At 37.8% G+C, this 21781-nt stretch overlaps 1 protein-coding gene across 1 annotated transcript; it reads right to left on the minus strand.

Moving 5' to 3' along the window:
- Nucleotides 1-800: 800 nt before the first annotated feature.
- On the minus strand, nucleotides 801-16699 carry LOC141495926 (uncharacterized). Its single transcript, XM_074197828.1, has 6 exons — nucleotides 16478-16699; nucleotides 14562-14616; nucleotides 10697-10823; nucleotides 10001-10108; nucleotides 9402-9512; nucleotides 801-8798 (listed from the first exon to the last, which is right to left on the minus strand). Exons 2-6 carry the CDS (start codon nucleotides 14595-14597, stop codon nucleotides 7396-7398), a joined length of 1785 nt encoding a protein of 594 aa, XP_074053929.1. The 5' UTR covers nucleotides 14598-14616; nucleotides 16478-16699; the 3' UTR covers nucleotides 801-7395.
- Nucleotides 16700-21781: the final 5082 nt, after the last annotated feature.

The raw sequence follows: 21781 nt of genomic DNA on the forward strand, positions 1-21781 counted from the left end.
CAACCTTGATGGACTTGCTCATCCCATCAGTGCAACAATCAGGCACAATTTTAGAATATCTGTGATGGAAAATACCATCTGCATACAGAGAAAGAACTGGAGTTTGAACAAAGACCAAAGACTGTTACCTTTAATTTTAAAAAAATCATTATCTTATGTAATTTTGCTATCTCTTATACTTTATTGTTTTCCTTAAGGATATGATTTCTCTCTCAACACACTCAACTTAGATCAATGTAAACTATGGAGACAATGTAAAAACTAACAGACAAACTTCTGGGTGGGGTGGGGAGAAGGAAGCAAGATTAGGGAAAAAGTAAAATTTCGAAATAAATTAATTTAAAAAAAGAATGGTGGTGATCCTCTGCCCAGCTGTTTAATAAATTAGGACTATATTATTTCTAACAGTGGATTAAAAATAATTTTTATGTTAAAAAAATTTTAAAGTGACAGAACAGATGCTCACCTTTGTAGAAATCTTTTGGGCTATTTCCATCTAGATCTTACCCAAAGCTCTTCCCCTTGCTCCATCTTGGAATTTACAAGTTTGGGAAATGGGATTGCTGATTACAGGAAAGTAAATGAGAGAGGAAGGTAAATGAAGTCATGCAGAATTATTACTAAGAGCCAACTCATTTCTCAGAGGGCTTATTTTGAGAGAAAAAAATGGTTAGGGAGGATTTAGAATTTAGAAAGTGTGAGGATTTAGAAAAAAGTGTTCAGAATTGTGTGGAGCAACCAAGGTTTATTTGTCTTTCCTAGGAGAGCTGGGCCAACTAAAAGTTGGGGGGGGGGGGGGTTCTTCATCAGGAAAATTCATTTTTTGCTTCTCTTTAAAAGAATAGGAAAAAATTATGCACTGGGTCCTGGTAGAAATTCTCAAATACACAAAGGGAGTTCTGGGAAAGACATTTCAAATATGCACTAATCAAAGCCCTTTAAGGTGCTTTCTCAAGGTAACAGGCCAATAGAAGCTCCCTTTCAGCCATCTCTGAGTGTTAACTGTTATATTTTATTTTATTGTTTTTTTTTTTTTGCAAGGCAATGGGGTTAAGTGGCTTGCCCAAGGCCACACAGCTAGGTAATTATTAAGTGTTTGAGGCCGGATTTGAACTCAGGTACTCCTGACTCCAGGGCCAGTGCTCTATTCACTGTACCACCTAGCCACCCCCAGTGTTAACTGTTATAAATGGCTCATGAATACTTAGTCCAGAGTGATTACAATGGTTTTTATTAAGATATCAACAAAATGGCACACCTCTCTCATGGTGGGAGAGAGGGGCAAGCAGTCCCAGAAATAGAAAGTCTTATGCAGTTTGAAAGTAGTCCTTCATTCCAATCATAGGCTGGAGTCACAATCTTATTGATATATTGGCTCCCGCCCTGCTCATTATACTAATGAGCAAGAACAGCTAGATCTTTTTGAGCATGCTCAAAGGAGGTCAAGACTCTAGGTTAACTTAAAAATAGGTGGGGCAGTTTTTGATCAAATGGAGGCTAAATCTTTTTATCTTAACTTAGTACCTGCCCAAAGGGGCAACAATATAGGCACACCCTAGTCTTTGTAATGTAAACTAGCAATCCTCCCTTTACCTCCCTTTTTTTAAAGAAAGATTTTAGAGTTGGTTTTTTTTTTTTAGGTTTTTTTGCAAGGCAAATGGGGTTAAGCAGCTTGCCCAAGGCGACACAGCTAGGTCGTTATTAAGTGTCTGAGACTGGATTTGAACTCAGGTACTCCTGACTCCAGGGCCGGTGCTTTATCCACTGCACCACCTAGCCGCTCCTATTTTGAGTTTTACAATTTTTTTCCCCATTCTTGTCCCCCCCCCCACAGAAGGCATTCTGTTAGAGATTACATTGGTTCCATATTATACACTGATCTCAGCTGAATGTGATGATAGAAAAATCATATCCTTAAGGAAGAAATATAAAGTATGAGATAGTAAAATTACATTATAATATAATGCTTTTTTTCTAATTTGATGGTAATAGTCTTTGGTCTTTGTTTGAAGTCCATAATTTTTTTTTTCTGGATACAGATGGCATTCTCCATTGCAGATAGCCCAAAATTATCCCTGATTGTTGTACTGATGAAATGAGCTTGTCCATCAAGGTTGATCATCACTCCCATGGTGCTGTTGGGATGTACAATGTTTTCTTGGTTCTGTTCATCTTGCTCAGCATCAGTTCATGCAAATCCCTCCAGGCTTCCCTGAAATCCCATCCCTCCTGGTTTCTAATAGAACAATAGTGTTCCATGACATACATATACCACAGTTTGTTAAGCCATTCCCCAACTGAAGGACATTCACTTAATTTCTAATTTTTTGCCACCAAAAACAGGGCTGCTTGAATATTTTTGTACCAGTGATGTTTTTACCCTTTTTCATCATCTCTTCAGGGTATAGATCAAGTAGTCTTACTAGTAGTGGTATTGATGGGTTAAAGGGTATGCACACTTTTGTTGCACTTTGGACATAATCCCAAATTGCTCTCCAGAAAGGTTGGATAAATTCACAGATCCACCAACAATGTATTAGTGTCCCAGATTTCCCGAATCCCTTCTAACACTGATCATTGTCCTTTCTGGTCATATTGGCCAGTCTGAGAGGTGTGAGGTGGTACCTCAGAGAAGCTTTAATTTGCATTTCCTCTAATAAATAATGATTTGGAGCAATTTTTCATATGACTGTGGATTGCTTTGATTTCCTCAACTGTAAATTGCCTTTGCATATCCTCTGACCATTTGTCAATTGGGGAATGGCTTGTTTTGAAAATTTGACTTAGTTCTCTGTATATTTTAGAAATGAGTCCTTTGTCAGAAATCCAGTTGCAAAAATTGTTTCCCAATTTACTATATTTCTTTTGATCCTGGTTACAGTAGTTTTGTCTGTGAAAAACCTTTTTAATTTAATGTAGTGAAAATTATCTAGTTTTGAATGATGTTCTCTATCTCTTACTTGGTCATAAACTATTTCCCTTTCCATAGATCTGACAGGTAAACTATTCCTTGATCTTCTAGTTTGCTTATAATATTGTTTTTTATGTCTAAATCCTGTATCTATTTGGATCTTATCTTAGTAAAGGGTGTTAGGTGTTGGTCTAATCTAAGTTTTGTCCACACTAACTTCCAATTTTCCCAACAGTTTTTATTGAAGGGAGAGTTTTCCTAACACTTATTTTTCTCCACATCCTTTACTCCTGTCTTCAAAGTTCTTGATTCCTTACAATATGCACCTATTTTCTCTTTTCAATCCTTGTGGAGATGATTCTCACAAAATTTTAAAGAGATAGGGAACAGATCTGAGATTTTATTGGTAATGGGAAACCACTGTTGAGGAAACTACCCCTACCCATGTAGCATAAGTTGAACCTTCTCAACTTACTAATAAAGAAGCATTCATTAAACTCATGCTGCACAAAGCATACATTCTTGAGAGTTGCCTAGAGAAAGGTTTGCTCAAATCAGTTTGCGTCAGAGGCAGGGTACAAATTCAGGTCTCTTCAACTCTGAGGCCACCAATACTTTATATATAAAAGTTTTGTTCTGATGGTAAGAGGCGTGAAATTAATATTGGTTAGCTTCTTTTCTTGAATACCTTTAGACTTGAGCCCTTAATATTGACAATTGTGTTGCTTCCAGAATAGATCTGTTCTATATATATACTGGGCCAAATCTGGATGCTTCTCCCATTGCTATTCTCATGCTGGTTGTGTCTCAGACCACATGCAGTTCTAGGATATTAAGAAATTCAAGTACAGAGGTCCTACTGTACTTGATGGTGAGGTTACAAAAACCAATGTCAAACCATCCTCATTTTTTTGGTTCAGCCTGTCCTTGCATTTTCATCCTTTAAACCTTCAAGATAATTCCAATTAAGTCTCTTAACAAGCTTTCTTTTTGCTTTGCGACATGAAACTACTCATAACCTTCCATTATCCCACTTTGAAGAATTTTTTTCTAAACTGGTGTTGCCTTTGACAGTCACCTTTTTTGTGTCTGCTGATGAAGGGACTCTAGTCTTTTTGTTATGTAAACTGCTTTATAATCAGTTGAACTTTTACTGAAAATTACATCATCCCTATCCATCTGTCATGACCAGGAACTATTAATTACAGGTCATATTTTCCTAATTATCACTTTTTCTTGTTTATATTTAATTCTGATCTTTGCTCTAACAAGTCAGTGATATGCTTGTGCACAATTCCTTAATTCAGGATTCTCATTTCAATACAATACATTTCAGATATAATAATTTTCTTCGTGATGTTATTCAGAACTTGTCATACTCCATCTCCTGGTTCCTTTTATAAATTTTCAAAGAAGGTATTCAGAATAGAGATATCAGGCTTCTGTATAATCTGTAAGTCTTTTCCCTTTTTCATCTCTTATTCCATATTCATGCAGGAATTAAAAGATCAAAGATCTACACTGGCTAAATAACCTTAGTGCCTGACAAATTAAAATCATCAACCATTTAGTTATCCCAGATGGAACCAAACTTTTTAGTCACCAAATAGCAAATTATGACTTCTGCCTTCTCATCTACATAACATCAAATGAACAATTAGGATATTGATAACATTAAACCATCCACACTGGAGAGAGGTCTTTTTTTGCATAGCATTAGAAAGATGACTATAGGGAAACCATCATGGGTTATATTGGCCAGAGTATTGAAACCAAGATAGAGTTCATAGACAAAGTCACTTAATCTTTTATAAGCTCTTGGTTATTATTATGTAAGATAGATTTTCCTGAGCCTTCAGTCCTTGCCTTTTTTAACCTCCTTAGAATTTTTACTGATGCTTTTATTTTTATATCATTGTCATTTCCCAAAGTCTCTTCCCTCCAAAGAAGTATAGCTAATTAAACAATGGTTCTATACTAACCATATATACCCATTCAGTTATCTTTATTCACAAACGCTAATATGAGAGGAATGCTTACCTGGATGTCTTTGTACCCTTCCAAAATTGTTTTCACAGTAAAATAAATTGTATAAATTGTTCTAATTATTTTTCTCTGCATCATTTCATAGAACTTTCCCTACTTGAATTCTTTATATCCATCTCTTATAGTACATTGCCATGTTTTCATAACTTTCTGGAATAAAAATATTCTACTCCATCCAATGAGAAAAGATAGATACAAAGATACAATTCTGTTAGGAGAAAAAAGGGGAAGAGACTAATGTGGATACTCAATTATCTCCATGACCAAGATTGTCTTCAAAGATGTGCAAACATGGAAGCAAAGGCACTTAACAGAGGATGAATACAATATAAAAGCATGACATGGTTCTGTTACAGTTGTGTCCAGACATTTAAATAAGTCTTAAACAGAATGAGCAGAGATTGGTAAAGAAAGCTAAGGACAAAAAGCATTTAAAAAAAGCTAGATGGGGTGAAGGTGTAGAAGCATTGAGTTCTTATTTGGGTTGGAGGAGATGACAGTGCATTCTGGACAGAGCTTTATGTTTCTTCTATTTTCTCTGCTGAGAATGATTACTAGACAGAACAGCAAGAGTCTTCATAGTTTATGAGCCAATAACTCTAATTTGATTTTTGATGAAATTCTAAAATGTTAAAGGAAAAAATTAGCACAAAAGGAAATAAGTGATTACAAAGAACCAGGACGGCTTTTTCTACAAGAGATTCTAGATTCATGTCATTTCCTTTTTGACAGTTACTTGGCCTGATAAGTGAGGTGAAATAAGCTAGTCCCCAAATCCAGGCAGGATAGATTTTGGGCTAGTCTCTGAACTTCTGAGTCTTTGAGGCAGCTAAGAGGAGGTATTAACATGTATTGGTAGGAATTTTTTTTATCTGAGAGCTCACTTTATCAATGAAAAATCTTTCATTTTATCCTCATGGAAAAGATGGACATCTGCTTTCCTTGACAGTATGATTTCAAGTTTACCCCAGGAATCTTAACTCCTCAATTAAATAAACAAATATTTATTATACTCTCCTGCTATATTCAGGACTCTAAAGTTTCACGTCAAAAATAATACACAGATTCAGAAAATCTGATCTAGGTAAATACAAAGAATGTAGATGCTTTCCAACTTTCCTCCTACACCCCAATCAATATAGATCAGGGAAGGATTCATTAAGAGGCATCATCTAAGTTGATTCTTGAAGATCGTAACTAGTAAGGATGAGGAGGGAATGTTTTCCAAGGATGGGGAAAAATCCGGGCAGATGCAAGAAGATATAGATTGATAAAGATCACACCAGTTTGACTAGAATAGTGTGAAAGAGCATAGAATACAGTACGACTACAAAGGTAAGCTGAAGTCACACTATAGAGGACCTCAAATACCAAACAAGGAACTTGTATTTTGCCCTATAATCAGTGAAGTACCTTGAAAATATTTGAGCAAGAGAATCATTATTCTAATCATGATGCCTAAAATTCCTTTAACAAGAGAGATTTAAAATGCAAAGTCTAAAACAGGTTTAATTGGTATGAGTTTTAGTCAGTCTCTTAAATTTAGATCTGTAATAACCTCAGAGGTCATCTAATACAATTTCCTCAATTAGTAAATAAAAGAACCTGAAGCCCAGAAAAGATATGGATAAAAAGTAAATAAAAAAGAGGGGCTATCAGAAGACAAACTTTGCCTATTTATTTTTTACCCAAGGAATTTAAACTCAACAGTATGGAAATAAAATCTGTGAGGACACATTCCATGCCACAGGCACTTTTCCAGCAATTTCAATTTAGATATCTTATTTGATTAAGACCAACTGGGTTACTTAGTTTCCCGTGTTACCTGGATATTAGCTGAGGGGGGGATTGACAGAGAATAGAACAATCCTTACAGTTACAAAAAGGGACATATTTCTCTATTGAAAATTACTAAACTATATTTTTGATTTATACCAATTTTCTATATTTAATATTAATCAAAAATAAAATTCACTTTAAGATGCAAATTTAAGAATCAAATCCATTCATCAAAATATTACAAAAAGTCTAACTTGGAATATTTAATCACTTACACTTATTTCTAACTAGTTATAATCTCTCTCCCAATTCTTCCTCTCTTGGAGAGAGTGATTATACTAATGTCTATGTCCTTTCCAATTGGTCTATATTAATTTAAACTGGAGACACTACTGACCTTTGTCCAACTCATCTTTTCATCTTGTTTTTATTGTCTTTATAATTTCTGCCTTTAAGGAATTTACAGTCTAGTTGAGATGAAAACAGTGAGTCAATAAGAAAATAATATAAGATACTAGATAATTACTGACTGGAATACTTGGCCTGTTTAGTGCAATAGGAAAGAACAGGAGGTGAGCTCCTAGGAATAGGAGTAAATCTTGGTGAGCTCAGATCTAGCTGGTATACACGTCATAGAACTTTTGATAAAAAAAAAGAAATCAAAGAAAGGGAGAGAGAAGAGGAGAGGGCATCTGAGGAAGTAGCATCAGCAGAGGTTCCGAAGTGGGAATGTGAACAGTGTCTGGGGAGGATAGTGAAGAGACAGGACTGGATGGATTGGAGGTACCATTTTGGGGAAGAGAAGAGAAGGGTGGATAGGGTAAGTGAGGCCAGATAGTGGAAGGCCTGCTAACTTGAACTTGGGGTACACAGAGACCAACAATTACATTCAAAAGTTTCTCCCCAGGGTGGATTCTCTGATGCCGAATAAAATTTGAATTCCGAATAAAGACTTTTCCACATTCCTTACATTCATAGGGTTTCTCTCTAGAATGGAATCTCTGATGATGACTCAAGTCTGAATTCTTGCTGAAGCCTTTTCCACAGTCCTTACATTCGTGGGATTTCCCCCAGGAGTGGATCCTCTGGTGCCGATTTAAACTTGCTTTCTGCTTAAAGGATTTCTCACAATCTTTACACTGATAAAATTTCTCCCCAATATGAATTCTCTGATGTTGAATAAGGTGTGAGTTGCGAATGAAGCCTTTCCCACACTCCTTACATTCAAAAGGTTTCTCTCCAGTATGGAGTGCCTGATGATGAATAAGTTGTGAGTTCAGACTGAAAGCCTTCCCACATTCTTTACATTCAAAAGGCTTCTCCCCAGTGTGGATTCGCTGATGCCTTATAAAGGTTATTTTCTGAATGAAGGCTTTTCCACATTCCTTACATTGGAAAGGTTTCTCTCCAGTGTGGATTCTCTGATGTTGAATGAGTGTTGAGTTAAAGCTGAAGGCTTTCCCACATTCCTTACATTCATAAGGTTTCTCTCCAGTGTGAATTCTTTGATGTGCAGTACAATGTGAACTACAACTGAAAGCTTTCCCACATTCTTTGCATTTAAAGGGTTTTTCCCCAGTATGGATTCTCTGATGCTGAACAAGTGTTGAATTAAAGCTGAAAGCTTTACCACATTCCTTACATTCATAAGACTTCTCTACAGAATGAATTCTTTGATGCTGAAAGAAATCTGAACTCTGATAAAAATGTTTGTCACATTCCTCACACTGATAAGATATTGGACCTCTAGAGACTTTCTGATGCACTTCAAGTTGTGAGATTTCGTTAATATTTTTTCCTAATTTTTCATATGTCTGACATTTGCTTCCCACTTCTTCTTTGACTGGCATTTTAATTAAACCTCCCTCCTCTCTTCTCATTCCATCATCTTTGGGATTTCTTTGCCGCTTCTCCAGTTTATTCTTGAGTAAATTAATTTCTTTAAAGTTGCGTTTATGAGGAATATTCACTTGGATTCCTATTGACACCATGTGTAAATTTCTTCTATTGGATACTTCCTGCTTTGGAATCATCTCTTTATTCTTAGTCTTGTTCTCACCATCTGGGAGAAGAAAATATTAACATCATCTATTAGTTACCTCAACTGTAGGCTATTAAATACCACATGTGACAAAAATGAACAAGATTTTGTATATTAGAATAGAGAACCAGGAACCAGGAATCACTAACCTTAGGAAGAAGCCAAGAGGCATGGCTAAAGAGGAAAATAAAGGAGTGGGATTCAATGGAAGATGGGAACGGATAAAGAATATTAGGAGAGATACAGCAATAACAAAGTAACACCAAATGACATTGTTGGGGTTCTATAAAATACAAATCAAAATTCTTACCCTCAAAGAACTTAGAATAAATTTGGTATTTTAAGTCTAAAACATAGAAATTATGAAAATATATTAACACAGATCAACTTCATTATGCCAAAATAGGTTAGTTATGTGAAAGGATGGTGAGTTCAGTTTATTCCAGCTGAGTTCCAAGATTAAAGGTCCTATTTGATTATTATATTTGATTAATGGTGATTTGCCTTCTTGAGGTAAGAGTTCTTCGGAATTATTTTCTCTTGACAGATTTACTGCATAGTTTTTAAAGCAAACTGTATTGTAGAAACTTTGCATATGGAAGAATTAATCGTATCTTCACTTACCATTACAGGTGCTTTGCAAACCCTCTTTGTTCAGACTCTCCTGAATATCAGGACCCTCTGATTTTTCTTGTTCCAGCTGAGAGATCACAGCAGGTTGTGGAAATGGACACTCTGACCAGGCCAAAAGACAAATAAGATCTTATTGGATACTTGTTGCTCTAAAGCTGAAAGGGACCTTGCAGATCACCTAGTCCAAACTCCTCATTACAAATGTGAGGAAGTTCCATCTTAAAGAAACTAAATAATTTCTCAAGGTCACAATAAGAGAGCCAGGTTTTGAATTCAGATGCTTTAACTTCAAGTTCAGTGATCTGGTTTAATAATCTCAACTATGGTAATAAGGAAGAATAGAATTTAGTAAAGAAATATAAATTATGGGAAAGATGAGGTGATTCATCTTTATAGGCAAGCATAAATAACAGAAATTGAATAGAGATGTTAACAGAATAAAGGAAATAAAACTTTAAGATTGTAAAATAAAAAGTAGAAGACCGAAGGATACAGAGACCCCATTATTCTAAATTATACTGGGTTAAAGGATCACATACCTTCCTAATACAGAGACAGGGAAAGAAATGGCACACTCTTCATATACTCACCTTTATTATAGGTGCCCTTTCTGACAAATGGTTCCTTTGAATTCAGGATCCAGGGCTCTCCCCCTTGCTCTAGCTGGGAGATTACAGCAGGTTTAGGAAACAGAAATGCTGTTTGAAGGGAATAAAAGGGGACAAGATGACGAAGGGCATCATATAAAATTATCCCTGAACCCTATATCTGTAGGGGGAAGATGGGAGGAAAAAAGGGAAATAACTGGGAGGCCCAAGAAAAAGGGCTCAGGACTGTTCCTACTATTATGGAGTAGGTTGAGATATTTGAGACTTTACTTAGGGGGAATCATTGGCTTTTTGGTCTCTCCTTAAGACAGAAAATTCTCACACTAGGCAAGTATGCATCAGGGTCCAGAAGAAATTTTTACATACAAAGAGATCAGGATCACTTCCAGAGAGCTGGGAAGATGGGAAAGTTGAGGATTTGGATTGGTACTGGGATGCTGCTCATTTGAAATCAACTTTGAAAAGATCAGTGGCAAAATTCATTGAAGAAGAAACCAAAAAAAGTCTCAATTGAGGACCAAAGGAATGTCATCCAGAAAATAACTGAAGTTAGAAGATATGATTTCACATGATTCATGAGACTCTAGTTAACCTCTAGAGTTAAAGTTAGAATCTTAACTAGAAAGTCAAGAAAATCTAAAGGACAAAAAATATATCTAGGCAAAAGAAAGTCCTTACCTAGGGAGATCATATTTCCATAATTCTCCAGCATCACATCTTTGTAAAGGGCCTTTTGAGTTGGGGCCAGGCTTTCCCATTCCTTCTGGGTAAAGTACACAGCCACATCCTCAAATGTCATGGGTTCCTGAAACAAGATAGATCCTGCTGTTTCAGAGATAATCCTAACAGTTCCTGGGGAAAGGAGAGTTAGCAGAATGCTCCCCTGGAACAGATGACCCTGCTACTTTCACCCTAAACTTATTTTCATTTAGTCTAGACTTAACTCCTTTTGACTATGCCCATCAGAATCCTTATTCCTTTGTGGGTAAAGTCCTCTGGATAACTCGTATACCCTTCATGACACTACTTCTCATGTTACCCATACTTGGATATAAATTTTATCATTTCTCCTAGTCCAATGGGAAAAAGGAACTGGCCTTTTCATCAATTCCCAAGGATACTCATAGTCTGTGAAACTACCAATCCATTCCCACTTATCATATAATGTCTATGCTATCTTCATCTTTCATTTTCTTTAAATCATGACTGGTACTGTTTACTGCTTCCAAGGACCCACCTTCACTCTTAAGTAGAAGAAACATCTCTCCTCTTGAGCATTATCCTTAAAACAGTTCTTTCTTTCTTTCATCTAAATCTGTCCCTTTAGTCTTCTTTCTATTTGATTTCAAATGTTAATGGAAGCTAGCACAGTCCAGCAGGGAAAAAAAACACTAAAATTGGAGTCAGATGAGTTAGGTTTGAATTCTAATTTTTCTCTTTACTATATGACCAAAGACAAATTACTTCATTTCAACCTTAGACCTTTCATCCTCTCCTCAAAACCTTCAATAGCTTCCCCAGGCCTTCAGAATCCAGTCCAAATTCTTTAGCCCAGTATTCAAGGCTTTCCATGATCAACTGCCTTCCTACCTAGTCCTAACTGACCATCTCCCACATTTTCCTTCAAATATACTCCAGTCCAAATGGTATATTCACTGTACTCTGTTCTTCCATACCTCTTCCTTGCTTGTGTCTATTGAAATACTTCAAGACCAAGCAGTGAGGGGCAGCTAGATGGTGCAGTGGATAGAGCACTGGCCCTGGAGTCAGGAGGACCTGAGTTCAAATCCAGCCTCACACTTAATAATTGCCTAGTTGTGTGACCATGGGCAAATCATTTAACCCCACTGCCTTAAAAAAAAAAAAATCAAGCAGTGAGGCACAGGGCAGGGAAATAGGGTATCCATAGAAGCAGTGATTTAAAAGAGGGAAGTTCCAATGATCTCAGCAGGAAGCTGATTTTCTTACATAGGGCAGCAATTCACATATTAAGTAATTGTAAGTATGGATGAGAGCAAATGAGGAATTGTCCCTATTTAGAAATACCGGCTTATACTTAACTTTTGTCAATAATACTCTTCTTTTTAAAATTTTTATCTATTTTCTTTTTAATGTATGGAATAAACCAGAATTTCCATAACATAGCAGAATAAAAAAAGATGATTGTCTATGAAACTGAAAATCTAACATAAACAACTTAAAAATATAATAAAGTTATTATGCAAATTTTTTTCCCTTTAATTTTTCCCAGAGTGGTAGAAGTGGGGAAAAGAGTGAAAGCAACCTTCTTTCTCTAATTTATGTTTGCTCTGTGCAGTTTTATGTATAAAGCTATTCACTCAGAAGTAACATGAAAAAACCTCACTAGTTTTAGATTCAGAAAGTCTGAGGGCAGCTAGGTGGTGCAATGGAATCAGAAGGGCCTGAGTTCACATTTGACCTCAAACACTTAAATAATTAGCTGTGTGACCTTGGGCAAGTCACTTCACCCTGTTGCCTTTCAAAAACAAAAAACAAAAAAAAGATTCAGAAAGTCTGAATCTGGACTGCCTATGCTAGTGATCAGCAGTGATGACTCTGACAAATCATAATCTCTTTAAAGCCTAGTTTACTGAGCAAAATGAAGATAATATCTGACTTACCTAGCTTTAGGCTATTATCTTTGATTTTTCTTCTACTCTGACCACTTTTCAGTCTTCTTTGCCGAATCACCACCCATATGACACCCTCAAACTATGGGCATACCCCAATGCTTCTTCCTTGGTTCTCTCTCTTCTCTTGCTATGCTTTCTGGTCATAACTTCATCAGCTCCTAAAGGTTTACTTATATAAAACAGATGACTATACATTTAGTCTAGTCTCTCCTCAAGCATCCAGCTGTGTACCTGCAGCTCCTACTGGTCATTTGGAACTGGATGTCCCTAAGATCTTTCAAATTTAACATGTTTAAAACAGAACTTTTTAATCTTTCCATTTTAACCCATCACATTTCCAAACTTCCCTACCAGGTATAATATTCAACTCCTCACTCTCTCTGACCCCATGTGAGCATTTGGTTGCCAAGTTTTATTGATCCTACCGTCACAACATCTTTCCCATCCACTTCTTTCTCTATACTCACATAGCTATCATCCCAGTCAGGACATTATCATCTCTCATCTGGATTGCAATGATCTCCGAATTGACCAACCTGCCTCAAGTCTCTATCCCAACCAATGTATATACTCCATAAAGCTGCCACAAAGAGCTAAAGCACAAGTCTGACCATGTCTTCCTAGCCTTCTGGCTCAAATAAAGCTCCTGTCTGGTTGGTAAAGCCCTTCACAACTTTGTTCCAACTTATTTTTCCACATTCCTTTCCTCTACTTTATAATTCAGTCAAACTGATTCTCTTGCCATTTCTCACACACATCATTCTCCACATCTCTGGCATCCATGTTTTGCATCAGTTTTTCCTAGGCCTAAAGTGCACTCCAGTCACCAAATCTCTGTTCTACAGAAAGTCTTGTTTTCTTCAGAACTCTGCCCAACTATCACTTTCTACAAGAAGCCTTTCCTAAGATATCTTCAACTTGGCTACTAATATCTTCCACCCATGGATTTACCTTGTATTTTGTATATACTAGTTTGGGTATCTCCCCTTGTGTTATCTCCCTTAACAGAATGGAAGTTCTTTGAATTGAGGAAGTGTTTCCTCTTGGTCTTTCTATGCCCAGAGGTTGACACAGTGCTCAGCATATTTTAGGCACTGAATAATATTAACTGATTGATTGTTGTAAATGCTCAAGTGAGATAGATTTTCATAGTACTTTATATACAATATTACTAATAATGATAAGATGTATTATTGGCAGCTCAGACCAGAATTTACCAAATACCTCAATTCCTCAAATCTAGGAGCTTAAAAGTTTAATTTAGAATTATTTAAGAATTCTGACAGTATAAAAATAGAAACAGCAATAGTGGCAACCACTTATGGTAATGACATCATTTAAAAAAAGTTACAGAACAGTCCTCCATAATACAATCCTGATTTCCTGGCTGCATTTTGGGAGTTATCTGGACCACTCAGCTGTGTAAGCTAGATGGTACAGGTCAAGCTTTTCAATCATGTCATCATTTAGGACAGTCAGAGCTTTTTAATCCTTTCATCATTCATTCAATAAATATTTGGACACCTTGTATAATCCAGGAACTATTCTACTGATATACACTTATTCAACCATTCTTCAAATCAAGTTACACTCAGACATGAAATTGAATGTTCCAATTCAGACAATCTCTGTATGGATGTTTTATTTTCAGTTCAGGCCTCAATTCAATCTATCAGCTATCCAGGGAAATTTGTCTTCTAATTGGGCCTTTGCTCTCTGGGGATAGACACATATAAAACACATGTACATGCACCCTCTCTTTCTCTCTCAGCTTTCTTACGTATATGAAGAATAAGCCTGCAGATGACTAGGAAAATGCCCATGGACTTTGTACCAATTTATCTAAAATGTGGTCTATTTAAAAAAGGACAAAGGTAATCATAGCTTACCCGGGGTTCAGGTAGCAGATCTGTAGAAGCCATCATGGAACTTTTTGTGTTTACCCTGTTAGGAAATGACAAGAAGAACCTCAGGAGTTGATGGAGGAGAGAAAGAACCATGAATAAAAACAATTCCATAATACAATTTATCTATACAGTAGTGGTACAGTAGATAGAACACTGGCCTTGGAGGATGGGAGTTTGAATCTGGTCTCAGACACTTGATTCTTACTAGCTATGTGACCTTGGGCAAGTTACTTATTCCTGACTGCCTGGCATCCATGGCCATCTCCAGTTATCCTGATTCCTAGTCACTGGATCCAGATGGCTCTGGAGGAGAAAGTGAGCCTGGTGACTTGGCACAGCATCCATCACTCAAAATCCAATTCAGGTGCTTGTCATGGCATCACTATCCTCATGTCATGGTCTTCAAGAATGAAGGATGGGGGCGGCTAGGTGGTGCGGTGGATAGGGCATTGGCCCTGAAGTCAGGAGTACCTGAGTTCAAATCCAGCCTCAGACACTTCATAATTACCTAGGTGACCGTGGGCAAGTCACTTAACCCCACTGCCTTGAAAAAAAATGTACAAAAAAACAAACAAAAAAAGAATGAAGGACAAACATCATCACAGCAATCTATAACCTACCTCTATAATACCCACTTTTCAGAAACTTGCAGGTAAAGTCTATTTACTATGTGTCTCCCAAGCCATGGTACAATCCTAGGAACCATGGGTTCAGACAGTCAGCAAATAGGATATTGGCACAGGATAAAGAGAAAAAAACCATGACCACTTGACCTAACATTCAAGAATCTCCACAACCTATTGCCTGGCTTTTATTTATACTACTGTCTTTTATGATATGTCAAAAAATGAAGCAGAAAGTTTCTGCTCTCAAGGAACTTATATTCTACTGGGGAAAAAAAAAGTTATACAACAAAAATTCAATATAATTTCCAGGAGGGAAGGAAGGGATGAAAAAACTCTTCAGGAAGCAGTTTAGGCTGGGCCTTGGATTCTCTGAGGTAAAAGTGAGGGGTCCTCCCTTCCCTATGCATTCCAGACACGGAGTATGGCCAGTGCAAAGGACACAGAATGGCGAGTGCCATTTATTAAATGAGGGGATTAAGTCAGTCATTCAGCACCAAGCCTATGTTTTGGAGAGAGTGATTTAGTATCAAACACTAGAGAATGGACAGGAAGGATAAGGGATGAGAAAAGGAATCAGCTGACAATCTGACAGTTGTACGATCATGGATCTGGAGCTCCTTAGAGGCAGGTGTTCTATAATTCAGCAACAGCCAACTCTTCGTGACCGCATTTGGGGTTTTCTTGGCGAACAGCGATCCGACATTCCTTTTTCCGGATTATTTCGCAGAAAAGGAAGCCGAGGCAAACAGGGTTAAGGCCTTGCTGAGGGTCACCCAGTGTCCGAGGCCGCGTCTGACCTCGGGGAGTCCAGTGCCCCCCGCAGCCCCCCGGAAGGCCACGGCGGGGGCTTAATCTCCGCTGGCTCGAGGCCATCGAGGGAACCCCTTCGTTTTACAAACAAGGCCCTGGGGGCTTCAGTGGGCCCGGGCTCGGCCGGTCCGGGTCTCTCCCCGCGGCCTAGTTTAATGAATCGGAGGATTAGCCAGGTCCTGGGGCGGCTACGGGCCCAGGGAGGGGCAAGCACCCCCGCGGGGGCTGCTCCGGGGGGCGGGGGGCGGGGGGGGAGGGGCCGGGGCAGCTCCGGGGGCGGGGGGAGGGGCCGGGGCAGCTCCGGGGGCGGGGGGAGGGGACGCCCGGCTCTTCCCGGCAGCCCCCGGGGCAGCCCCTCCCCTTCCAGGCCGGCCCGGCGCGTCCCTCGCGACCCCAGAGGCTCGGCCGGGCGGCGGCTCCGCGCGGCCTCCCCCGACCCGCGGTCGCCCGAGGCCCACTCACCGACACGGAGCGTGAGCCCCGGAGGCAGGGCGACGGAGGCCCCGGCCCTCTCAGACCCCCGGCTCCCCCGCCGCTCCGGACAAGATGGCGAGAAGGAAGTGCGTCACCGGGCTGCCGCCAGCTTTCGCTGCTAAACTAGCGGCCGCATCCCCGTGGCTCGGTCCGGCCGCGAAGGGCCGAAGCGGACGCCGGAGGGAGGCCGGACAGAGGGTCCCCCAGCCGGATCTCGCGGGAGGGCATGGGCAGGCTGCCGCTCGGGAGGGGCGCGTTCTCCCATTGGACGGGGCGGGCGGGGGCGGGACTAATTGGAGCCGCTACCGGCGGGATTTGTCGGGAGGTCGGAAGTGACAGCGAAAACAGACGGGTGCCACGTGGTTCCGCCCTCAGTCTCAGTGCCCTTGAGGCTTTCTCCTCTGTAGACGCTCTTGCACTTGGAGAGAGATCTTCTGGCCCGGGCCTTATAGTATTAACTTTCAAATTTCAGTGCTCCAGCCAAATAAGATTAGTTCCTTTTTATTTTTATTTTTTTAACAAAGCAGATGGGGTTAAGTGGCTTGCCCAAGGCCACACAGCTAGGTAATGATGAAGTGTCTGAGGCCAGATTTGAACCCAGGGACTCCTGACTCCAGGGTTTTCTAACCTTTAATGTGTACAGAATTTTTTTGCCCCATTGCACTTTTCACTATTCTGGAATATCATTCAGTTCAGCAATTTAACAAGCATTTAGTTAGCACCTGCAGTTTGCAACGGCAGTGCTATGTGCTTGGAAACATAATGAAAAACAAGTCACAGTCCTTAAGGACCTTCTGTTTTACTAGGGGGTACAACAGGAGGGATAAATTAAAACAAAATAAGTTGAGGAAGACTAGAACACTGACAAATGGAGAGATTTTTAAAAAAGGGTTGTTTTTGGTACTCATTTTTAATGTTATTTTTTCAATAACATGTAAAGACAGCTTTTAACATTCATTTTTTGTAAGTTTTGATTTCTTACTTTCCGTTCCTTTACCCCCCAATAAATGATCTATGTTATACGTGTATAATCATGTTTAACATTTCCATATTACTCATGTTTCTTTCTACCTTATAAAGTAGGTTGATAAAGGGTTAATACTCTCATTTTTATAGATGAGAAAACTGATACTCATAAAGGTTAAATGACTCATCTGAGAGACTGGAATTGAAGATAATATATATTTGAGTTTCAGCTGGTTGTAGACCTTAAAGAACCAAAATAATTTGATCATTTGGTATTGCTACTTTGTGCCATGCATGTTGCATACCCCTCCTTAGCCTGAAAGCTATGCAAAGCAAGAGACTGTACCAGAGCTTTTGAACAGATACCTTGGTGTATTAATGCACTCTAATCCACCTTTGCAGGGCAAATCCTTGCTCCCCTTCCCCTGTCTTGGCATCTTATGCCCTCTTGCTGTAGAGAGCTCAAACTCTTTATCATCATTACTGTTATCTCATTCTCATCTTTTTGATGGACTTCAGATAAGAAATGAGCCAAGGACAAGTTTCTATCTTGCTATAATGCTTTTACGTTAAGTAAAATCTGCAGAATGTGGTATAATTGACAAAATGTCAGTTTTTTGTAATTAGATGAGAATATTTGGATGTATGTTCATCAGCAGACATATCAAAAGCATCTTTGGGAACATTTCCAGGAGCTTACAGGGAAGACAAGGATTATGTGTTCTTCAACTAGTTCCTATAGAGTTTTAATTTTTTCTGCCTGGTCCCTACATTTTGAAAGTATTTCATTATGTGGAACTTAAAAATTGGGTATTTCTTTTATTAAAATGTAATTCTTAATTTTTATAGGATTTTTGCAAGGCAATGGGATTAAGTAGTTTGTCCAAGGCCACACAGCTAGGTTATTAAGTGTCTGAGACTGTATTTAAACTCGGGTCTTCCTGACTCCAGGGTCAGTACTCTATCCACTGTACCACCTAGCCACACCCTCAATTTTTATAGATCACTATTCTGTTTAGGTGATTGTCAGCAGCAGTGCTCTCTGTGATGAGGGTCCTGTTGAAATTTATCAAGGATATTTTGAAGGTATTTGCAATATGGAAATTTGTCATTTATTAGTTTATGAAGGATAGTGAATTTCTGGTGTAAAATTCTAGTCACCTTATTGTATATTAAAATTTTTTAATTCCCAGTGATGAAATAGTGCTTCCATCATTTCACTGCATTATCTGCTGCAATCAGTCAGGCACCCTTAACCTCTGCAATTTGGGGTGGCAAATGATCTAATCTTATATTACTTCTGAAACCCCTGTTTCTTTCATAAAAGTCATATGATTCAATTTTTTGTCAATATGTTGCTGCATGAGTACTTGCAGATGGTGCCCTTGGAGTGCCTTTTAAATCTATTCTTGGATCATAGCTATTTCATGGGTGAAAACCACTTTTTAGTTACATTAGCGTTGTTATCTGATTGCTTTCAGGTCAGTTCCAAAAGTATTATTGCAATTTTTAACTAGTTTATCGTGTGCTCTGAGAACATATAAATCTTCCTCATTTTTGATGAAAAAGTATTAATTTTTCTATGAAGACTTGAAATGATGAGCTCTGATTTGCATTAATATAGTATGAATTTTTATTAGAACACCTAGATCATTTTACTGTACTAAAACTACATTAAAAATGAATAGGTATTATCTAAATGTTTCTTTCATTAAACTTTAATCTCAAAATACAAATTAGTCTCAATATATACAATTTTAGTCTTCACTTAAAAATAATCTTATGCATAAGTGCATCTTGTTTGAAAAAAGGTATGTATAAATACTGCCTTTCCAATTGGTTCAATTTGATTTCTACATTCTACATAACCATCATTTTCCATTTTTTCCTTGATACACTTGAAAAATTTTACATTTAATGAATAAAATGACAAGATATTATTAGAAAAGGTTACTTTGAAATAGATGATTATTGAGGTGTTTTTTTTTAAATTGGAGCCATATAATTCGAGGTCACCACTCTTGTACATATCCATGGCTAGCATTGACCAGCCACTGGATCACAGCTAATGCTATTGTCCTCTCTGCCTACCACAGACAAGAGAAACCTTGAGATTGAAATGAGAAGCATAGGGGTGCTAGGTGGTGCAGTGGATAGAGCACACGCCTTGGAGTCAGGAGTACCTGGGTTCAAATCCGACCTCAGACACTTAATGATTACCTAGCTGTGTGGCCTTGGGCAAGCCACTTAACCCCATTGCCTTGGAAAATCTAAAAAAAGAAAAAGAAAAAAAAAGAAATGAGAAGCATGCCTAGGTAAACTCATTATTGTGGAATTTTTCATTCAGGAAAACATACCAGTTTGGGAGAAACTTACCAATTCTATTAAGTGTGTTTACATTTTTTTTTTTTAGGTTTTTGCAAGACAATAGGGTTAAGTGGCTTGCCCAAGGCCACACAGCTAGGTAATCATTAAGTGTCTGAGATTGGATTTGAACCCAGGTACCCCTACATTTCTTTTCAATTAATATTGAAAGCTGTTATAAAATTTTGACTCACTGTAGTAATATCTAATTTATAAATGTTTGATTATTTGGGATGGGAAGAGGGGGTGGTGGTTGGCACTACTCAGAGAGGGATAATGAGAGAGAAGTATTATGGATTATCTTTTAGACATCACTGGGATATTTTTCAGCTTGAAGGTCAAAGTAAAGGAAAGAGAATCTGATGTCTCATAAATTCTCAAAGCATAGTAAAAGAATGAAGCCACATTTCTCCTGGGCAAAAGACAAGCTTAGTAGTAGTTATTTAATGTAGGTCTAATGGAACTAAGTTTTAAGTGCACAGGGTTTTCCCCATGCATCTACTTCTCCCCTTCAAAGTTCCTTCTCCACTTCAGGGATGGAACTAATGAAGGTAAATGGAAAATCTCACTTGGTGAGAGAAGGGTCATGGCTAGAAATGACTATTAATTCCCACATTACAAAGATGGGACCAGAGGGATGAGTAAGAAGACTAATCTTTTTCTGCAGTATCCCAGCAAAATCTTTTTATTTTATACAAATGACCCTTCAAAAAAAGATAATGCTTTATCATTATGATGGACTTTTTCACCATATTAGACCAGAAATTTTCCATATTCTAATTTGGAAGTTTCCTCTCTCTAATTTGCTTTTCAAGCTCTATATGGTTTTATTGATGGTGAATTATTTTGTACTTTGTACCATTTTGGGTCTTTCTATTACCTTAATTTACTACTTACTTAATTTACTGGATTTTACTTTTTATGATTAAGGGTATCAAGAATTTCTTATGTTTTTTCAAATTCCATTCCACAGTTTTTCCTTCAACATTTTATCTTGTATATGTTTGCTATATTTGTGTATTTCTTTTTATTTCTGATAGATTTAAGTCCCCTGGGGGGAGGGACTATTTTGTCTTATTTTGTGTCCCTTGCACATTTTTAACAAATGCTTATTGATTACTTGTATCCAAATAGTGTTTCCAGTTTTGTTATGATGTTGCATAATAAAAGTATCATATTTAGTACATTTCATACATATTCATGGTTTGCTCACTTTTTTCTTTCATAAGATTTCATATTAACTTCAAACTTCCTTTAAGTCAATGAAACATATTAGACTTTATGTGACTTAAACATAGACAATGTTATTAAGATGAAATTTATTTAAGTTATTGAATTATATAAAGTAATTGAATATTCTGAGTAATTTGATGGCATAGAATAATCATTTTATTTTTCTATCTATTTTTTCTTATCAGGTATATTGGTGACCTTCTTATTCATGAAAACATTTTAGCCCCATCATCATAAACATTATATCCACCAGAAAAGATATTATGCATTTTATAATCCAGTCTTTTATAATAAACTATACATATACCTTGTGATCAATCCATTTCTTTACTGTCCTTCATATTGATGGAATTTGGGTTCAATCAGGGATGAAAGAATTTAAAGCTGCCTTTTATGTAAGTAAGTGTGGTTTAGGGAGTCATGTCAAACAGTTGAGGACAGTTAGCTCATTACTTGAGTAACATTTTGCTATGTCATTGTCTTCCGATCTTTGTAAGGTCACTTTAGATGCCAGTCCCGGAGGGTTCAGGACAAGATAACTTTGCATAGCTGTCAGCATAAGACCTGCACAGGAAAGTACAAAATAACTTTTCTAACATAATATTCCTTTAGGTTTCACAAGAAGGGCTAAAACTTTTGTAAGCAGAAAGCCTAGAAAAAACATAATTTTTCTAGCCTAGCATTCATCTGCATCAGTATCTGCCTTACTCATATCCTTCCCTTTTGGAG

The sequence above is a fragment of the Macrotis lagotis genome, chromosome 8, assembly GCF_037893015.1.
Source record: "Macrotis lagotis isolate mMagLag1 chromosome 8, bilby.v1.9.chrom.fasta, whole genome shotgun sequence".
NCBI classification, from domain to species: domain Eukaryota; kingdom Metazoa; phylum Chordata; class Mammalia; order Peramelemorphia; family Peramelidae; genus Macrotis; species Macrotis lagotis.

Excerpts from the sequence above, each read along its gene's own strand:
- LOC141495926 (XM_074197828.1), bottom strand. The coding sequence starts at position 14,597 with ATGATGGCTTCTACAGATCTGCTACCTGAACCCCGG. Across the intron at positions 10,824-14,561 it reads ATCTGCTACCTGAACCCCGG|GAACCCATGACATTTGAGGA; the intron begins GTAAGCTATGAT and ends ATCTTGTTTCAG. Across the intron at positions 10,109-10,696 it reads TGGAAATATGATCTCCCTAG|CATTTCTGTTTCCTAAACCT; the intron begins GTAAGGACTTTC and ends CCCTTCAAACAG.